This window comes from Notechis scutatus, chromosome 9 (assembly GCF_049901735.1).
Source record: "Notechis scutatus isolate UNSWTSFEM ecotype Mainland chromosome 9, rNotScu1.2, whole genome shotgun sequence".
Lineage (NCBI taxonomy): Eukaryota > Metazoa > Chordata > Lepidosauria > Squamata > Elapidae > Notechis > Notechis scutatus.
The window spans coordinates 23,632,068-23,650,047 of record NC_142017.1 but is presented as its reverse complement, the minus strand read 5'-3'; the positions used below and the strand labels follow the sequence as shown (position 1 = coordinate 23,650,047).

At 38.9% G+C, this 17,980-nt stretch overlaps 1 protein-coding gene across 1 annotated transcript in view; it reads left to right on the top strand.

The window, feature by feature from the left end:
• The window catches only part of HYDIN (HYDIN axonemal central pair apparatus protein), a 285,840-nt gene that overhangs the window by 52,281 nt on the left and 215,579 nt on the right, over window positions 1–17,980 (top strand). Inside the window, 1 exon segment of the mRNA XM_087971902.1 lies at window positions 9,776–9,876. Coding sequence (XP_087828028.1) covers window positions 9,776–9,876 — 101 coding nt within the window.

Here is a 17,980-nt window from a genome sequence, read left to right as displayed (position 1 = left end):
GGTCCTGGTGCTTTTCCATTGTTCTGTCTGTTGAGTGCTTCAGTTAATTCCATCATTGTTATAGCACTTTCTAACATTTCCCCAGTTTCATCAGGTATCTTAGGTAGGTTAGCATTTTGTAAATACTGTTTGATTTTTTCCTCATCAAGATCCTCCTGTTTATATAATTGTCCATAAAAATCTCGAATGATTGCTTTTTTTTCTTTATTACCATAGCATACTTGGCCTTGATTGTCTATTAACTGTAATATTTTCCTTGGTTCTTTCTCTTTTCTCAATTTATATGCTAACCATCTACCTGGCCTATTTGCATCTTCAAAATAATTCTGTTTAGCACTTCTAATTTTTTGTACCAGTTCTTCTTTCTCTGCTTGATCCATTTTATGTTTAATTATGTCCATTTTAAGTCTAATATCTTTTTTTTGTGGCGCTTTTTGTAATTCTTTTTCCAATTTTTTATGGTCGTCTTCTAGAGCTTTAATCATTTGCCTCTTCCTAATGTTCTTTTTCTTTGAATAGTCTATTATTAATCCTCTTGCATATGCCTTCATTGTATCCCAAACATTCTGTATTGAAGTGTCCTCTTTTTTGTTTACATTGAAGAAGAAGGCCAATTCTTTTTCCATCCATTGTGTAAAGTTTTTTTCCTTTAAAATAGTATTATTTAATGTCCATCTAGATCTTCTTTTTTGTCCTTTCCATTTAATTGTCATTGGATTATGGTCTGCCCATGTACTTGTTTCAATATTTATTTCTTGAATATTGGATAATAATTCTGTTGATGTCCAAATCATATCTATTCTGGACCATGATAAATGTCTATTGGAATAAAAAGTGTATTGTTGAGTTTTGGCATTTCTTTCTCTCCATATGTCTTTAAGATTTAATTCATCTGTCATTTTAAAAAAAGATTTAGGAAGAGTCTTCCTATTTTGTCGTGTTGCTTTTGCTGTATAATCCAGTTTATTGTCTACAATTCCATTGAAATCTCCCATCATAAGTATATTAGCGTAGTCCAGTTCAATTATTTTCATGTGTAATTTTTTATAAAATTCTTCTTGTTTATCATTCGGGGCATAAATTGCAACCAAAAGTGTTTTTGTATTATTGTCCACTATTTCAACCATTAATACTCTTCCATCTTCATCGGTAAAAGTCAGTTTTGCTGGAATAGTTTCCTTAATATACAAAACCACTCCTCTTTTCTTACAGTAAGTCAGAGAAGTAAATATTTTCCCTAATTTTGATCGTGCCAGTAGTTGTTCGTGTTGTTTTTTAATGTGTACTTCTTGTAGGCAAATTATATCAAATTTTAGCTTCTCTAATTTGTGAAAGGTTTTTCTTCTTTTAGTAGCTGAATTCAGTCCATTTATATTGATAGAAATCAATTTTTTTTCCTCCATGGTTATGCTTTATATTTAGGTCTAACAGCTCTCGTGGATCTTACTTGTCTCCACTTGTCCACCTATTGCACCTTCCTCTTTTCTCATTTCCATTTGATCCTCTTCAGATTCAGTTGAAATGTTCTCTTTTTCTATCTCCATTTCTCTTATTTCAAAGAATTTCTTGTAGAATGTTTCTGCTTTCTCAATTGAATCAATTCTGTATCTCTGTTCTTGCCACGTAAACATTAATCCTTCTGGAATCAGCCATCTATAGTTCACCTCTTTTTCCAATAGCCTTTTAGTCAAAAATCGATATTCTCTTCTAATCTCTCTCACTTTTCTAGGTACTTGTTTTAAGACCACAATCTCTTTGTCTTTATACTTCAACACCCTCTCTCTTGCCACTTGTAATATTTGGGTTTTAATAGTTTTTTTGGTGAATCTAACATGAACCTCTCTTGGTAATTGGTTCCTCGTCGCATATCTTGTGAAGACTCGATATATCTCATCTACTCCATCCATCATCTTTTTTTCTGTTATTTCCAAGGCTCCAGCCAAGATTCCAATCATTACTGCAGCCAAATTTTGTCCTTTTTCCTCCTCAATATTTTGGAATCTAAGATAAAATTCTGACCTGTCCATCTCCCACTTCAACATCCCACTTTTTTCTTGTTCAACCATTGTTAATCTGCTATCAATATTTCCAATTATGTCATCTCTTTGCTTGTCTTTCTCTTCTATTTTTTGGATTCTCTCATCATGATTCACCATCATTTGTTGAAAATTTTCAAATTTTTCATCAATCTTCCCAATTCTTTTATCAATACTCTCCATTCTTTGTTCCATGCTCATTTTAAGATCTTGTATTCCTTGCATAACCGTCGTTAAATCCACTTGTGCTTTATCTTGCTTTGCCATTATTGAAAGTCGTCCTCCATATGATGGGGAGACAGGAGCAGAAGTTGAAATGCCCGAAGGTAAAATTCTCTTACTCATTCCGTGACTCAGAGTCTTCCGGTTCTTTTAATCCAGTTAATAAGGTGACCAATTATAATCCAATTAGAAAAAGGGAAAGCACCAAAAAAGAAAAAAGAAAGAAAAAAGCCAATAAAAAGTAAAAAGCCCAAAATTAAAAAAGAAAAATTCTTCAGGTTCTTCAAGACCTTAATCCAATTGTGAAATACTCAATTATAATTCAAAAGTAAAAATTAAAAATGAAGAGAAAAAAGAGACAAAATAAAACCAACAATGTAAAAAATTAATAATAATAATAAGCAAAAAGAAGAAGTTCTTCAGGTTCTTCCCACCTTAATCCAATTGAGAGATCTCAAAAATAGAAAATAACCATAAAAATAAGTCAAAAGTAGAGATAAAAAGGCAAAAATCCCAATAAAAAAGGATAGAAAGGAAAAAATAAATACTCTGAGGCTTCCCCTTTAAAAATAAAATAAAATAAAAATGAGGTAAAATAAAAAATAAAAATAAGTATACCAATATTACAAAATGCTGTGGGGTTGGAGGGGAGGGATAGAACAGTTAATAAAAAATAAAAAATAAAAAGCACCCACTGCTTTTTATTTATCCAAGGCTCTTATTTGGCTTCTCCACACATTTCAAAGCCAAGCTTCAAATATTCAATTAATAATAGAAGTCCCGAAGTGCACCTGTATAAACATCCTCCAGTGCTCTTCCCTCTATCTTATCACTTCCAGTGGCCTTGAGAAAAAAGTTTTTTCCCAGCTCTCAACTTCAAATAAGATATTTTCAAGCCTCTAGTTGGCAGTGTTGCAAAATTTCTTAAAACCACTCCCCCTTCTTCCCCCCTAAAAAAGCCTAAAAAGAACGAAAATATATGTATATATATTTAATTTAGAGAAAAAAAATACTAAAGGGGGCCTCTATTTTATAAAATATAAACAGTCAAAAAGGAGAAAAAAGAACTAGTAAATATAAAAGAAAAAACCAGTCTGCTTAACTAGATCACCATAGAAGTTCAATGAAAGGAAAAAAAAGGTAAAAGTAAAAAGCCAAGCCTCACTTTGACAGTTCTCTTTAAAAATCGCCGCTAAGTCAGTTTTGTCAAAAATCTTACAGATTTCTTCTCATTCTTAGAGTGTCCTTTAGTCCCGAATATTAATATTAGAAAAAAAAAAGTCCTCACCAAGCCGATACACTTTCTCTTGTGATCTCTTCCTTCTGGAGCTGTCCCAGCTTCAGCAGCTTAATGGCTGCCTCCCCGCCGATGGTAAAAGGGCTTCTTCTGGATCAATCAGGGACTTGCGATGTCCCTGGGATCTACAGAACGCACCCCTTACTATCACCGTCTCTACGGGACGGTTTAGGTCCGTTGGGACCGACCAGGAGCGGGGATATCAGCTGCGATCTCAGAGCCCCGAGATTGCAGCTGTATCGCAGCGACGAGGCTCCGCCTTCCGCTAATTTGAGTTTCCAATAGCCGCTTTTCCAAATGATCGTAGGACACCGTTTGTCTAGCCAGGCGGGACCCAAGATGGCTGATTCAGTCATTTTCAGTACTACTATAAAGTGAATCAGCTCCCAGTGCCTACCTATCTCTAGCATTAGCTGTTCAGTGACAAGCATGGCTGGGTGGCCTCCTATTAGTGACCCATCCACTTGTTTGAATCGGATGGGGCTTTTTAGGGATTTCGTGTTTATCCCCAATTTTTCTACCATGGCAGGACTGATGAGACAACGGGTCTCAACAATCTATAATGGTCTCTATGTCCGCGTGGGTCCCTGTTCTGGGCACTGTTCTGTTAATCTTGCTTTTAAGAGAAAAGGACGGATGACTTCACTTACCATTGGGTCATCTTCCTCACTGTCTGCACTTTGTATTATTGGCGCATCGAGGACCAGAGTTCCTTCCTGTCCTGTGGCACCAGAGAGGGGGACCTCCACGGCCTGGCAGATGAATTTTCCTTTTTCGACCGGCCTTATGGGAGTCTTCTTCAGCTTGGCTGGGGTGGGTGCTCTCACTTGGGGCACAGGAGCTGGCACCAAATACTCAGAAGCTCAATGACCCTGTTGGCCACTCTTGTATTTGATATGGGGTAGTGCGGCGACCAAGTTGTCTTTGCGCTGTTTTTCTGGCCTGATGCGCCGATGTGGTCTTATTTCATTGTCCATGGCAATGGCCACCCGGTACCACTCAAGGATTCGATCTCCCGGTGCTCTGCATAGGCATATTTTTAGCAATTCCTCGTCCAGGCACTCTTTGAAATAATGCACCAGCATCTGTTTCGGCCAATTTCTCAATCTCCTGGCCAGGCAGCAGAATTCTTGGATGATTTCTTTTGCTGGCTGACCTTTTTGCTTCATCATTTTTATCTCTGCCTCTGCTTCTTGGGCTTGGGAGGAATCCTCGAATCAGGCTGATAGCTCTTGCAGGAAGTCATCCAACTCTGGGGCCCCTTTGTCATGAATGAATGAATGAATTCTTTATTGGTCAAGTGTGATTAGACACACAAGGAATTTGTGTTGGTGCATATGCTCTCAGTGTACTTAAAAAAAGGAAAGATAAATTCATCAAGAATCATAAGGTACAACGCTTAATGATAGTCATAGGGTACAAATAAGCAATCAAATCATACTAGGAAACAGTCAATATAAATCGTAAGGATACAGTCAGCGTTCCAGAAAAACCCAACTCCAATTAAAAACTCCGAGACAGGCATTTTCTCAAAATTTCCTGTTATTAGAGTAGTTATATTGGCACATCTGGGAAAACCCGAATCTGAACGTTCTGGGTTTTCCTCCGATAAGTAAACAATTACAAATCCATCCCCTGCACCCCTCATTCCATCACATGCCCCAATCAGCATCCGTTCCAACTTGAGACATTCTGTTAAATGGGTGCGGATGAGAAGGAGCAGGACTCAGGAATGCAAGAAACTCTTTATTTACAAGCCGGAATCAAAAAGCGAACAAACATGGTCAGCGCCAGCTTTTTATAGCCGGTGCTGTCCAACACTTCAGCCATTGACGGGACTCAATCTTCCTGCCAATGTCAGACTCCACTCTGCATATAATGTAAATTCATGTAAATGTAGCGTAATGCATATTTAACACATCCCCTCTACTACTCCTCAGCCAAGTGCAGGAATAACATGGCCCTGACTTTAAAGAAGAATGCTATTATGTCTAACCACATACACTCCATGAAATCTCCCCTCCCATCTTCCCATGCTCAAGAATGTGGCAGCATGGAAGCTTCTGGTGCTAATATGACTTCCAAAGCTGACAGGCGCCCTCCCCCGAAGAAAAAAAATCACGTCCTGAAAAATACAATAAATAAAACACAACAAGGGGTTAATGGGTATATTTTTCTGCCTCTTTTTTATATTCTTCAGCTGCTTCCATTAGAGCTTTTTTTGTATTTTCCCAACCTTTCTTTAATGATTCCATCCAATCCATTAAGGACATGGATGTTGGGGGTCCTCTAGGTAACTTGGGCATAGGAACAAAATCTATGTCGGTAGTAATTTGGAAAGGAGTCAAGCCAGTGCTACTGTGTACTGCATTATTATAAGCCACTTCTGCAAACGGCAATACATCCGCCCAGTTTTCTTGCTGATAATTTACATAACATCTAATATATTGTTCCACCATGACGTTCGCACGTTCAGATGCTCCATTACAAGAAGGATGGAAAGCTGAGGTAATTTAGCAGTAAATTGAATGCCTCGATCTGAGATCACTCGACAAGGCACTCCATGAAGTCAATAAATGTGCTTCACAAACAGTTTTGCTAGTTTTTTGGCAGAAGGTAATCCATTACATGCTGTGAAATGGGCTTGCTTGGAGAACAAGTTGATGACGGTCCATGAGAGTCATGACTGCGCTTTAGTACCATCAATCTCAGGGTACTGGGAACATAAATCTTGTTTCCTTTCCAAGCCAGTCCTTCACTCATTGTCAAATCAGTTTGATTCTCAGCAAACCATGGATCGTTTAAAAGTACTGCTTTCAAATCAGCTGTTGGTTTATCCTCAGGGAGTTCAGAATGGTGTTTGGCTTGGGCTCTGGTGATTGCTTGGGTGGCAGGTTGGGCTTCTGAAATCATGGCGTGCACTATTTCCTCTTGGCGACTGTCAATTTGGGGTTTTCTAGACATTGACCAATAAATCCCCCGGAATATATTTCAGTTTAAAATTGAATCTCTTAAAGTATTGAGCCCAGTGAACTTGCTTGGGGGAGTTTTCGAGGAGTTTTTAGAGCCTCGAGGTTTTTGTGATTAGTCCACACTTCGAATGGCTCCTTAGCTCCTTCCAAAAAGTACCTCTAGGACAAGAGGGCCCATTACAAAGCAAAAGCCTCCTTCTCCCAATCTGCCCACTTACGCTCCATGTCAGTCAGTTTCTTAGAGTTGGTTAGGTTTTGGCTTAGAAGGAAAATTCAAAATCATGGTCATGGAGTTGGGTAAACCATTCCAATGCTTCCTCTAGCAGGTTGTCTCCCAGGATGGAGACAATTTCTCTCTCATCATGGAACTCATCCCCATGGCGATCAATGTAGGACCAGGCTCTATTTCAAAAGAAAGAAAGCTTGCTTGCAGTCCCAACAAAAACAGGCTTGGGCAGGCTTGAATGCAGCAAAAAAGCTCATATAATTGAGTGTGGTACCCCACATGAACAATTAATTAAGTTAGAATAATTAATCAGCGGAACAACTTGCCTCTAGAAGTTGTGGGTGCTCCAACGCTGGACATTTTAAAGAAGAGATTGGACAACCTGAAATGGTATAGGGATTCCTGCTAGAGGTGGGGTTGGACTAGAAGACCTCCACGGTCCTTTCAAACCTGTTATTCTTTTTTTTAACAAATTTTATTAATTTTCAAAAGACCAACAAAACATAAAACATAGAAACATAAAACCTCCTTTCTGAAAGCTACTTATAAGTTTTGAGAAAACAAATAAACATTGTTTTATACAACATAGTTCCAAATTATCATTTAAACACATACATACCTTTTCCAAATTTCTCGTTGTTTCTCCCTTTAGTGATATTCCTCCTAGGTTTTATTAATTCTCAGTCGAACATAAATACCCAAAACATAAAACATCCTTTTGGAAAGTGGCTTAGCCCCGGGTTACATCTTTTTTTAACAAATCTAAATCAAATTCATGCTCACCTTATATACCATTACTTATCTTATTTACCATTCTATATTTTCTATATAGCTTCTCCCCTCTTTTCACTCTCTTAATTATATTTTGTTTATTTAATCTTAATTTAAATAATTATACTTATATCTTTTGTCCGTTCTTTTTCAATTATCCATTTATCTCTTCTCTTTAACAGAAAATTTCCCTTGTAATCACTACTTGAAGTATGACGCCTTTCTATCTTTCCCCTAAATTTGAAACTTTAAATAATACATAATTTCCATTCTGATTCTGCTTAGTACATTCTACATGTTACATTTTAATATAAGAAAATGATAAGTTTATAATATAGTTAAGTATATAATTTCCATTCTAATTCTGCTTAATGCATTATGTTAAAATAGGAAAATAAAGTAGTAGATTTATAATAACATTTAAACAATAGCAAATTAAACTCTACAGCCAAACCTTAAACATTTTACACATTCCCTTATATTTTATTAAATGTTAAAGTCTATCATTATTAAGCATTTTAATGTTTAAATATTTTTAAATCTTATAATATTCCAATTTACTATTTCAAATACTACAATACTATCTTGTGTACTTTTGCAGAATCTTTTTTTTTAATTGTGCATTACCCTTTATCTCTGAAAAAGATCTGCTTTTTTGCATCTTGTTTCAAGCTTTTGTGGCTTTTTTTCCCTTTTTCCCTTCCTTTCTTCTCCGATCTGGCCTTTTTACACCCCCCCCATCTCCTAACCTTCGCCTTTTTAGCTTCCCTTCTCTGTTGTATTCCTCTTTTCTGTTGCTTTCTGACATTATATCGATTTTTCACCTTATTTTTCTCTTTCTTGGTTGTTTTCTTAAATTTTAAATTCTCCATTTTCCTTCCCCTCTTATTTTCTTTCTTAATTAAAACTTTTTGTCCATTAAAGATGGCTGCTTCTTCTTCTTCTTCTTCTTCTTCTTCTTCTTCTTCTTCTTCTTCTTCTTCTTCTTCTTCTTCTTCTTCTTCTTCTTCTTCTTCTTCTTCTTCTTCTTCTTCTTCTTCCTCTTCCTCTTCCTCTTCCTCTTCCTCTTCCTCTTCTTCCTCTTCTTCCTCTTCTTCCTCTTCCTCCCAAACCTCTTGTTGTTGTATTTGCTGGTAGGTAGAAATCGCCATTTCTAAAAAATGAAAAACAGCTCCCAGAGAGCCCTTGCCTTCTTGTTCTTCTTCCTTTAATTTTTCAAATTCCATTTTTAATTCATCCACCGATAATGCCATTTTTTCTTTCTTTTCTTTTTTTAAAACAACCCAAATGTTTTTAATCTTAGAATAATTTCCAAACGTCCCAAAGTCATCAAGCAATCCAAACAGACACGAAATATTTCATCTTCTTCCCTTTGCACTTTCTCCTCCTGGGGCAGTATCAATCACAAGTCTCAAAATGTATTTTAAAGCCTTATTACCATTAGTTTCTGATCTTATAATCTTCAAGGCGTCTCCTCCAACAAAGTCTTAATAAAAAATTTTTTTTTTTAATCCTCTCCCTTCCCACTTATAACAAAGAGCTTTTGGTTTTTACCTTCTGTAGAAAAGCAGGTTTTTCAGTGTCCATTTGCTATCTCCGTAAGGAAGGAGAGTGAACTTTCCCTTTTAGAACTTTCATTCGCCGCTTGACAGCCTCCTTTGGAAACAATGTATCATTGAAAAAGTCAGATTTCCAGGGTATTTAAATGAGTCTTAATGTCCCGGTTCAGCCAACAAACTTTCACTTTCTAATTCTTCCTCCTGCACAAATCTTGTCCGGTTGTAGATTTCTTTGTGGCGGCCATTACTGACTGCCGCTCCACCGCCTCTGGAAAAAGGAGTCTAGCCGGCTGGGGAAAGGGGTTGCGATGTCCCCAGACCCCTATCTGGATCTCCTCTGTCTTCCGTTACCTATCCAGGGTAACGACAACCCCCAAATCCAATCGGATCGGGGGTACTTCAGCAGCGAGCGCAGCAGGGACCTGCAGAGTCGCGGATTCCTGCCGCCACCGAAGCCTTGCAACCGCTCAAACCTGTTATTCTGTTACCGTAGTACAGATGTGACAGGACACACAGCTGAATAACAATGGCTAATCACTTTAACAGCAAATTTCCTGGTCCCTGTTGTGCATTGTGGCCATAAGTAAGAAAGAGCTGTAGCACAAAAATAAAATGTAATAGCAAATATTCAAGCTAGGATGGCAATAATCTCTCAGCAACTTGAGAATCCCTGTTTTCCTTTTCCACTGCAGGTGACCTTATGCTCAAACACAGTGAAGACTTATGAAACTGCCCTGGTAGTGGACATCAAGGGTAGTGGTGAGGATGTGCTGGCCCTCCCAATTTCAGCAAGGTACTCTTTATATAATTTCTGCAATGCTGCGGCCTCTATGGGGATTCCAGTCTTTGTCTCCTTTCTAAACAAGATACATAGAAGGGAATGGAGTGAATAAGGAATGGGACGACTCACTGCAGCCAGGTGGGTGTGGCTGGCTGGCTGTGGCCAGGTTAACACCGAGGATTAGATGCAGCCGGCTTGGGGTGACTAGGTAGGTGTGCCAGGTTTACCAAACCATATGGGTGTGGCCGGGTGGATGCAGAAAAAATTGCCCAGTGCAATTTGTTCTGGATGTGGATGTGGAGCAACTCATAACACTGCCAGAACAAAAATCACCCAGAGACATGCTGGCAAATGGGAAGCAAGGAAGTGGCCAAGTTTGAAAGGCAAGAGGTGGATTCCCCCCCCCCCACGCACACCTATACACACCCATTTGCAGAAATGCTCCATTTTTCTTTCTCCTTTCCAATGAGAGGTTTCCTTCCCTTTGGCAGGGAAGAACAATGGCTGGGTTTATTTATCTCAACCCTCCCACTATTTGCAGAAACACTCAATTTTTCTTTCTCCTGTCTGAGGAGACCTTATATCATTTCAGACAAGTGATTGTCTAGTCTCTTAGAATGCAGGAGAATGCTCTTAGAATGCAAGGCTTGGGCTATCATTGTGGTTTTTCATACTCTTATGATTTATGTTCTTATGCTACCTTTGCTTGTAATCTTGGCAGGATGGCCAGATAAGGATCTCTTTCCTAATAGATCTAAAGGAATGATGTGCATACCCATAAATAAAAGGGACATTTGCCTAGTTCATATTAAAAAAAAGAATATCAGAATGTAGACCAACAAACAAAGAAACCAGAATTCTACATTTAGTTGGGATTGTTTATGACATTAACTGTGGGAAAACTGATAAGGAAGACATAGACCAATAAAATCAGGAAACCAAAGAAAACAAACTGGTACATCTTCTATTCACTGTGACTTTCTCAACACTACATGTGGAAGCAGAATATTTCAAGAGAAATAAATGGCTGGAATAAGAACCAGAGAAAAATATTAGCTTTGATTAAATGCATTGTGTTAATCTAAAAATTTAGTACCTGGATAAAGCATAACACATGGTATAACTAGTTTGCCATATCAAAAAAGAATATCAGAACATAGAGAGAGATGGTGGCATCCAAAATCAAATTGTTAGCATTTGAGGGGAGAGGGGGAGTCATAGGAAGAACTACGTCAAACTGCACTGAAAATCTAAAACATCCACTCTCCCCTCCTTCTGTTTATCTCCTCCTCCATTTCCCCCACTCCCCAATTTTGTGGATTTGACCAATGATGAATCCCTTCCCTGATTCAGTGAGATTGTTGCAAACGGATGTGCTTTGTGAGGATTTATAACTCTAAAGAAATGTAGAAATTACAGTCAGTACTCATCATCCTCACATGCTCCATGTTGTGAACCAGACACCAAACTTTGCAGGGAAACCTCTTGTCGGAAAAGAGAGAGAAAAATGGAGTGTTTGTGCAAATGGGGGAGGGGGGATAAATCCACCCAGCCAACCCCCTTTCTTGCCAAACTTTGCAAGGAAACCTCTTCTTGGAAAGGAGAAAGAAAAATGGAGTGTTTCTGCAAATGGGAGTGGGGAGAAATCCACCTCTTGCCATTCAAATTTTGCCACTACCCTACTTCCCGTTTGCCAGCACATCTCCAGGTGATTTTTGTTCTGGCTGGGCACCGAGTTGGCTCCACATCCAATTGCCCAGCTGGATGTTTTGTTTTTTTTAATAAAATTTATAAATTTTTATAAAATTAGTTTTTAAAACAAACATAAACAAACAAGACATAAAAACATCAGGCCATCTTCCATATATGTACATACAGTGTGCCGGTTGGTTTACAAATTGTTTTGTGCTTCCATTTCGTAGTCTTCAATTACAATTAGATTGTATATGATCTCATATTTTCAATCCAATATTAAATACGTTGGTATCATTATTAATCAATCATTTGACTATACTTTTATTCATTCATGCTTTGGAAAATGATCATATTTTACTGAGGGGCGGAGGGGTGGAGCTGGCGTCGCGACGATACGGCATGTGATCTTGGAGGTCTGAGATCGCTGCCAATATCTTTGCTCCTGGACGATCCTATCGGATCTAAACCGTCCCGAAGAGACGGTGAAAATGAAGAGCGCATCCTGTCGATCCCAGGGACACCGCAAAGTCCCTGGTAGATCCAGGAGAAGCTCTTCTTGCCAGTGGCAAAGAGGCAGCCATTAAAGCTGCCGAAGTTGGGACAGCTCCGAAACGGAAGAGAACAGAAAGAGAGAGTGTGCCGATTTGGTGAGAACTTTTTCTTTATTCTAAGATCTGAAAAGACACTCTAAGGAAAAGAAAGAATCTGTAAAAGTTTTGACAGAAGTGATTAAGCGGCGATTTTAAACAGGAATGTCAAAGTAATGTTTTTTTTCTCATTGCTGGATTTTCTATACATGATCTTATATTTTGAAACTGGACTGTTTTTTTCTTTTTCATCTATTTTTTGCTCCTTTTTGATTTTGTAACTATTTTAGGCTAGAGACTCCCATTTAGTTATTTCATTTTTTAAAAATATCTTTTTCTTTTTTTATTATTATTAATTCTTATTGCATTTTGCTTGGAAAAGGAGGGGGAAAGTGAAAGCAAAGAAACTTTGTAACACTGCCAACTAGAGGCTTGGAAATATTCTATTTCTCTTGTGACCAGACAAAGCTGAGAAAGAAAGAATTGAGACTTTCTTTCAAGGACATTGCTATTCGATAAGATAGAGGGAAGAGCATGGGAGAGTATTATTGCAGGTGCTCTTCTGGGTTTCTATCAACAGCTGGAGTCTGGTGCTGAAGGTTATAGAAAAAGAAAAGGTGATAAGTTTCTGAAGAAGAGTGTTATAACAAGAGCCTTGGATAACTAAACAAAGTGCAGTGTGTTTTCTTGATTTTTTTTTAAGCTGTGCTACCCCTCCTCAACAGTTTACTTTTTGAAATAGCTATTTTGACTTTTAGTTCTTTGGAACTTGTCTTTGCTTGTTTTTTCTTTATGCTTGTCTTTGGAAGTTAATTTTTTACGTTTGTTTTTTATTTTAAAAGAAAAGTTTTAGTATTAATGATTCCCTTCCTTTTCTTTTTAAGGGAGTAGCCTTTTTTTTTTCTTTTTCTCTTTTTGATTTTCTGGTATTTTTGTTTTTCCATCTACCTCCAATACTGGTTTTTTCTTTATTTTTATCTTCCTGGCTTTTTTTTTCTTTTTATCTTCCTGGCTTTTTCTTTCTTTTTATCTTCCTGGCTTTTTTTTTTCTTTTTCTCTTATGCAGTCTTTTATATTTGAGACCTCTTAATTGGATTAAGGTGTTGAAGAACCTGAAGAATTTTTCCTTTTTTTAAAGCTTTTTATTCTTCACTTTCCCGTCTTTTTTAAGATTTTACAACTTTTTCTCCTTTGTATATGTTTATGGTTTTTTCCTTCATTTTTGAATTTTCATTGTTATTTAACTAATCGATTGGATTAAGGTATACAAGAACCTGAAGAAATTCTTTTTTCTTTTTTTATTATTATTACTATTTGGCTTCTTTTTTCCTACTATTTTTATTTGGAATCGCAATTGGTTACTTTACAATCGGATTAAGGTCTAGAAGAACCTGAAGATTTTGAATTGTTTGAAATGAGTAGGAAATTAACAGCTACCGGTTCTTCAACTTCTACTTCCTCCTCTCCATCATCTGGAGGACAACGTTTAATACAGACAATGTTAAGGCAAGAGAAAGAACAAGAAAAAGAAAAAGTGACCCTGCAGATGATTATGCAAGGAATTCAAAACATTCAAACAAGATCAGACAATATTGAAAAGAGAATAGAGAACATTGAACAAAGAGCAGGGAAAACCGATGAAAAAGTCGAGAACATCCAACAAATGATGATGAAGTATGATGAGAGACTACTAAAAATTGAAGAAGAAGATAAACAAAGAGATAAGAAGATTGGAGACATTGATACCAGATTAACTGTGGTTGAACAAGATAAAAATGGTATGCTGAGATGGGAGATGGACAGATCAGAATTTTATCTCAGATTCCAAAACAGAGGAAGAAAAAGGACAAAATCTAGCTGAGATAATGATAGAAATATTGGCTGAAGCTTTGGAAATAACGGATGAGAAGATGATGGATGGAATAGATGAGGTTTATCAAGTCTTCACAAGATACGCAATGAGAAATAGCCTACAAAGAGAAATTCACATCAGATTTACAAAGAAAGCCATTAAAACGCAAATATTGCAAGTGGCAAGAGAGAAAACATTGAAAAATAAAGATAAGGAGATTGTGGTTTTGAAACAAGTACCCAGAAGAGTGAGAGAGATGAGAAGAGAATACCGATTCTTGACCAAATTCCTACTTAAAAAAGAGGTGAATTATAGATGGCTGATTCCAGAAGGTTTAATGTTCACATGGCAAGAGATACAGAATTGATTCATTTGAGAAAGCTGAATCATTTTATACAGAATTTTTCAGAGGGAAAGAGGAAGAGGCAGAAAAACAAATTTCACTAATTGAATTCCAAGAGGACTGCCAAATGACGACTGAAAAAGAGGAAGGTGCAGTAGGTGGAAAGGAGGAAGCCAAAGGTCAATGTGAACCACGATCCACAAGAGCTGCCAATCCTAATTATAAAATATAACCATGGAAGAGAAAAAAATGATTACAATTAATATAAATGGACTTAATTCAGCCGTTAAAAGAAGGAAAACTTTCCATAAATTAGAGAAATTAAAATTTGATATAATCTGCCTACAAGAAGTACATATTATAAAGCAATATGAACAATTGTTGATACAGCCAAAACTATGGAAAATATTTACCTCCTTGACACAATGCAAGAAAAGAGGAGTGGTTTTATATATTAAAGAGACTATTCCAGCGAAATTGATTTATACTGATGACGACGGAAGAATACTAATGGTGGAAATAATGGATAATAATACAAAAACACTCCTGATTGCAATCTATGCCCCGAATGATAAACAAGAAGAATTTTATAAAAAATTACATATCAAAATAATTGAACTGGACTATGCTAATATAGTTATGATGGGAGATTTTAATGGAATTGTAGACAACAAACTGGACTATACAGCACAGAAAACAATAAAGCAAAACAGAAAGACTCTCCCTAAATCTTTTTTTTTAATAAGGTAGATGAAATAAATTTAAAAGATACATGGAGAGAAAGAAATGCTAAAACTAAACAATATACCTTCTACTCAAATAGACAATTATCATGATCCAGAATAGATATGATATGGCCCAGCTGGATGTTATGTGCCCACCTGGCCACACCCACCAGGTACCCCCCACCTGGCCACATCTATGTGGTTGTGTCAACCTGGCCACGCCCACTCAGCCACCCCAAGTCATTGACTCCCAGCCAGCTGCACCTAATTCTCCGTGTTGACCTGACCAGTCTACGAACCACTCAGCCAGGGGTGGGATTCAAAAATTTTAACAACCGGTTCTGTGGGCATGGCTTAGTTGGTGGGTGTGGCTTGGTAGTCATGTGACTGGGTGGACATGGCTTGGTGTTCATGTTATTGGCTGGGTGTGGCCAACTCAATATCACTCACACTGAGGCATGCATCTCCTCTCCTGGCCTCTCATGACTGGGGATGCTGCAACAGTCGTAAATGTGAAAAATGGTCATAAGCCACTTTTTTCAGTGCCATTGTAACTTTGAAAGGTCACTCCACACAAGCAAAGTACCAGCAAAGGAGGGGAAAATAACTCCAGAGAAGTTCCAGAGACAGGAAGTCTAGTCTTGACAAGAATGTGATAAGGGTTAACGGAGAGGCAGTTTCTGTAAGCCAGGGGTCCCCAATCACTTTGCACCGGGACGCAAAGAAAATAAAAATAAAAAATAAAATAAAAATGGTGGCTTTCTTCGCCTTCGGTGAATGCTGCTGGGATCAGGGATCAAGGACACAAATGAAAGAAGGGGAGGGAGGAAGCAACCAAAGCCTGTCCTACTCTCTGGCTCAGTGGCTTCGGTTTCCTCCCGCCTCGTTCCTCTCTCAGTCGCTCTCTCACTCCTCCACCAGCCCAGGAAGAAACTGCTTCAAAGAAGCCTGCAGGGTGGCTTTTCCTGTCTGCGCAGCTCCTCCGAAGCGCCCGTTCACGCCCACCTCACCGCCAATCAATCCAGGTTCAATCCAGTGCTCCATTCTGCCTGCCTGCCTGCCTTTGTTTCTGGTTGTTTCGGAGCAGCTTCGGCTGAGAATAATAACTATTTGCCTCTTTTACTCAGCCGAAGCTGCTCCGAAACAACCAGAAACGAAGGCAGGCAGAACGGAGCACTGGATTGAACCGCGGGCGGCGGGGTGGGGGTGAACGGGCGCTTTGGAGGAGCTGCGCCAACAGGAAAAGCCACCCTGCCGGCTTCTTTGAAGCAGTTTCTTCCTGGGCTGGTGGAGGAGCGAGAGAGCGACTGAGAGAGGAACGAGGCAGACACCTGAGGGATGAGGCTGAGGGAGGGAGGGAGACACCTGAGGGATGAGGCTGAGGGAGGGAGGGAGACACCTGAGGGATGAGGCTGAGGGAGGCAGGGCCGAGAGGCAGGGCTTCTCAGCCGTTCTGCAGGGACTTGTCCTGAGCCACGGAGACAGCCGTGGGCCGCCGCCGCCCAGCGCTCAGTTTTGAAGGCGCTCCTCAGCCAGGCGCAGTTCCTGAATCTGCAGCTGAAACCCTCTGTTTTAAATGTCCCAATAGAAGAGAATATCTGTCGCTCAGGGTTGCAATGAGGAGGCATTGGCGCTCCCTGAACTTGGTGGTTTGCTGGCAGACATTTTATTACCCGACTAGGTAACAAGATGTTACCTAGTCAGGTAATGAAACGTCTGCAAGCAAACCACCAAACTCGGACTCCCCCCTCCCTCCCCCGGTCCTTGAAAAAGTGTTTCTGCGTGAAACTGGTCCCTGGTACAAAAAAGGTTGGGGACCACTGCTGTAAGCAACACCAGAATGTTTCCTTCCTGCCTTCCTTACAGGATTAGGCCAGTAATTTCTTCTAACACCCGGTTCTCTGAACTGCTTAGAATGTTAACAACTGGTTCTAGCGAATAGGTACGAACTGGTAGAATCCCACCCCTGCACTCAGCCATGATGTGCCCACCCAGTTACACCCACCTGGCTTCAGTGAGTCATCATAGACCCCAGTGAATTAGTTGTCAGCATTTTAGTCCAATTAAATAGAATGTCATTCTTAAATGTTACAATTAGAACTGTAGTTGTAATAATTTGATTGTATGTTCACATGACTTTTCAAATGTGACACAAGGATTAAGATACTGAATTTTGATTGATTACATACCATCAAGTGGTTGTTGACTATTAGTGATCACATAGATGTATTTTCTCCAGGGGGGTCTGTCCATAATCAGGTCTTTCAGGTCTTCCAATGGTGCCAATCAAGGAGAGAGCCAACCTAGAACTAAAGAGAAACTTTCTGACAGTGAGAAAAATTTATCAATGGATTGGCTTACCTCCAGAAGTTGTGGGCGCTCCATCTGTGGAGCTTTGTAAGAAGAGATTGGACAACCATTTCTACAGAATAGCAATAGCCCTTAGACTTATATACTGCTTCACAGTGCTTTACAGCCCTCTCTAAGTGGTTTACAGAGTTAGCATATGGCCACCAACCATCTGGGTCCTCATTTTACTGATCTGGGAATGATGGAAGGCTGAGTCAACCATGAGTTGGTCAGGATTGAACTTCTGGAGTGAGCAGTGAGTTAGCCTGCAGTTCTGCATTCTAACCACTGCACCACCACAGCTCAATATAGAATAATATAGATTCTCCTGTTTGAGCAGGAGGTTGGACTGGAAGACCTCCAAAGTCCCTTCCAACCATTTTACTCTGTTCTGTTCTTCTGTGCACTCATCATTGCTATAACTGATTATTCCCCCCAGCTGCAGGTCATCCTCCTTTTCTGTTTCCTTCCTCCTTTCCCAGCCTTAGAACCTTGTCTAGAGTAAATGGCTTTCACATAATATATTTGAAGTAGGACAACTTGCCTTAAATGAGGACACTGGTTT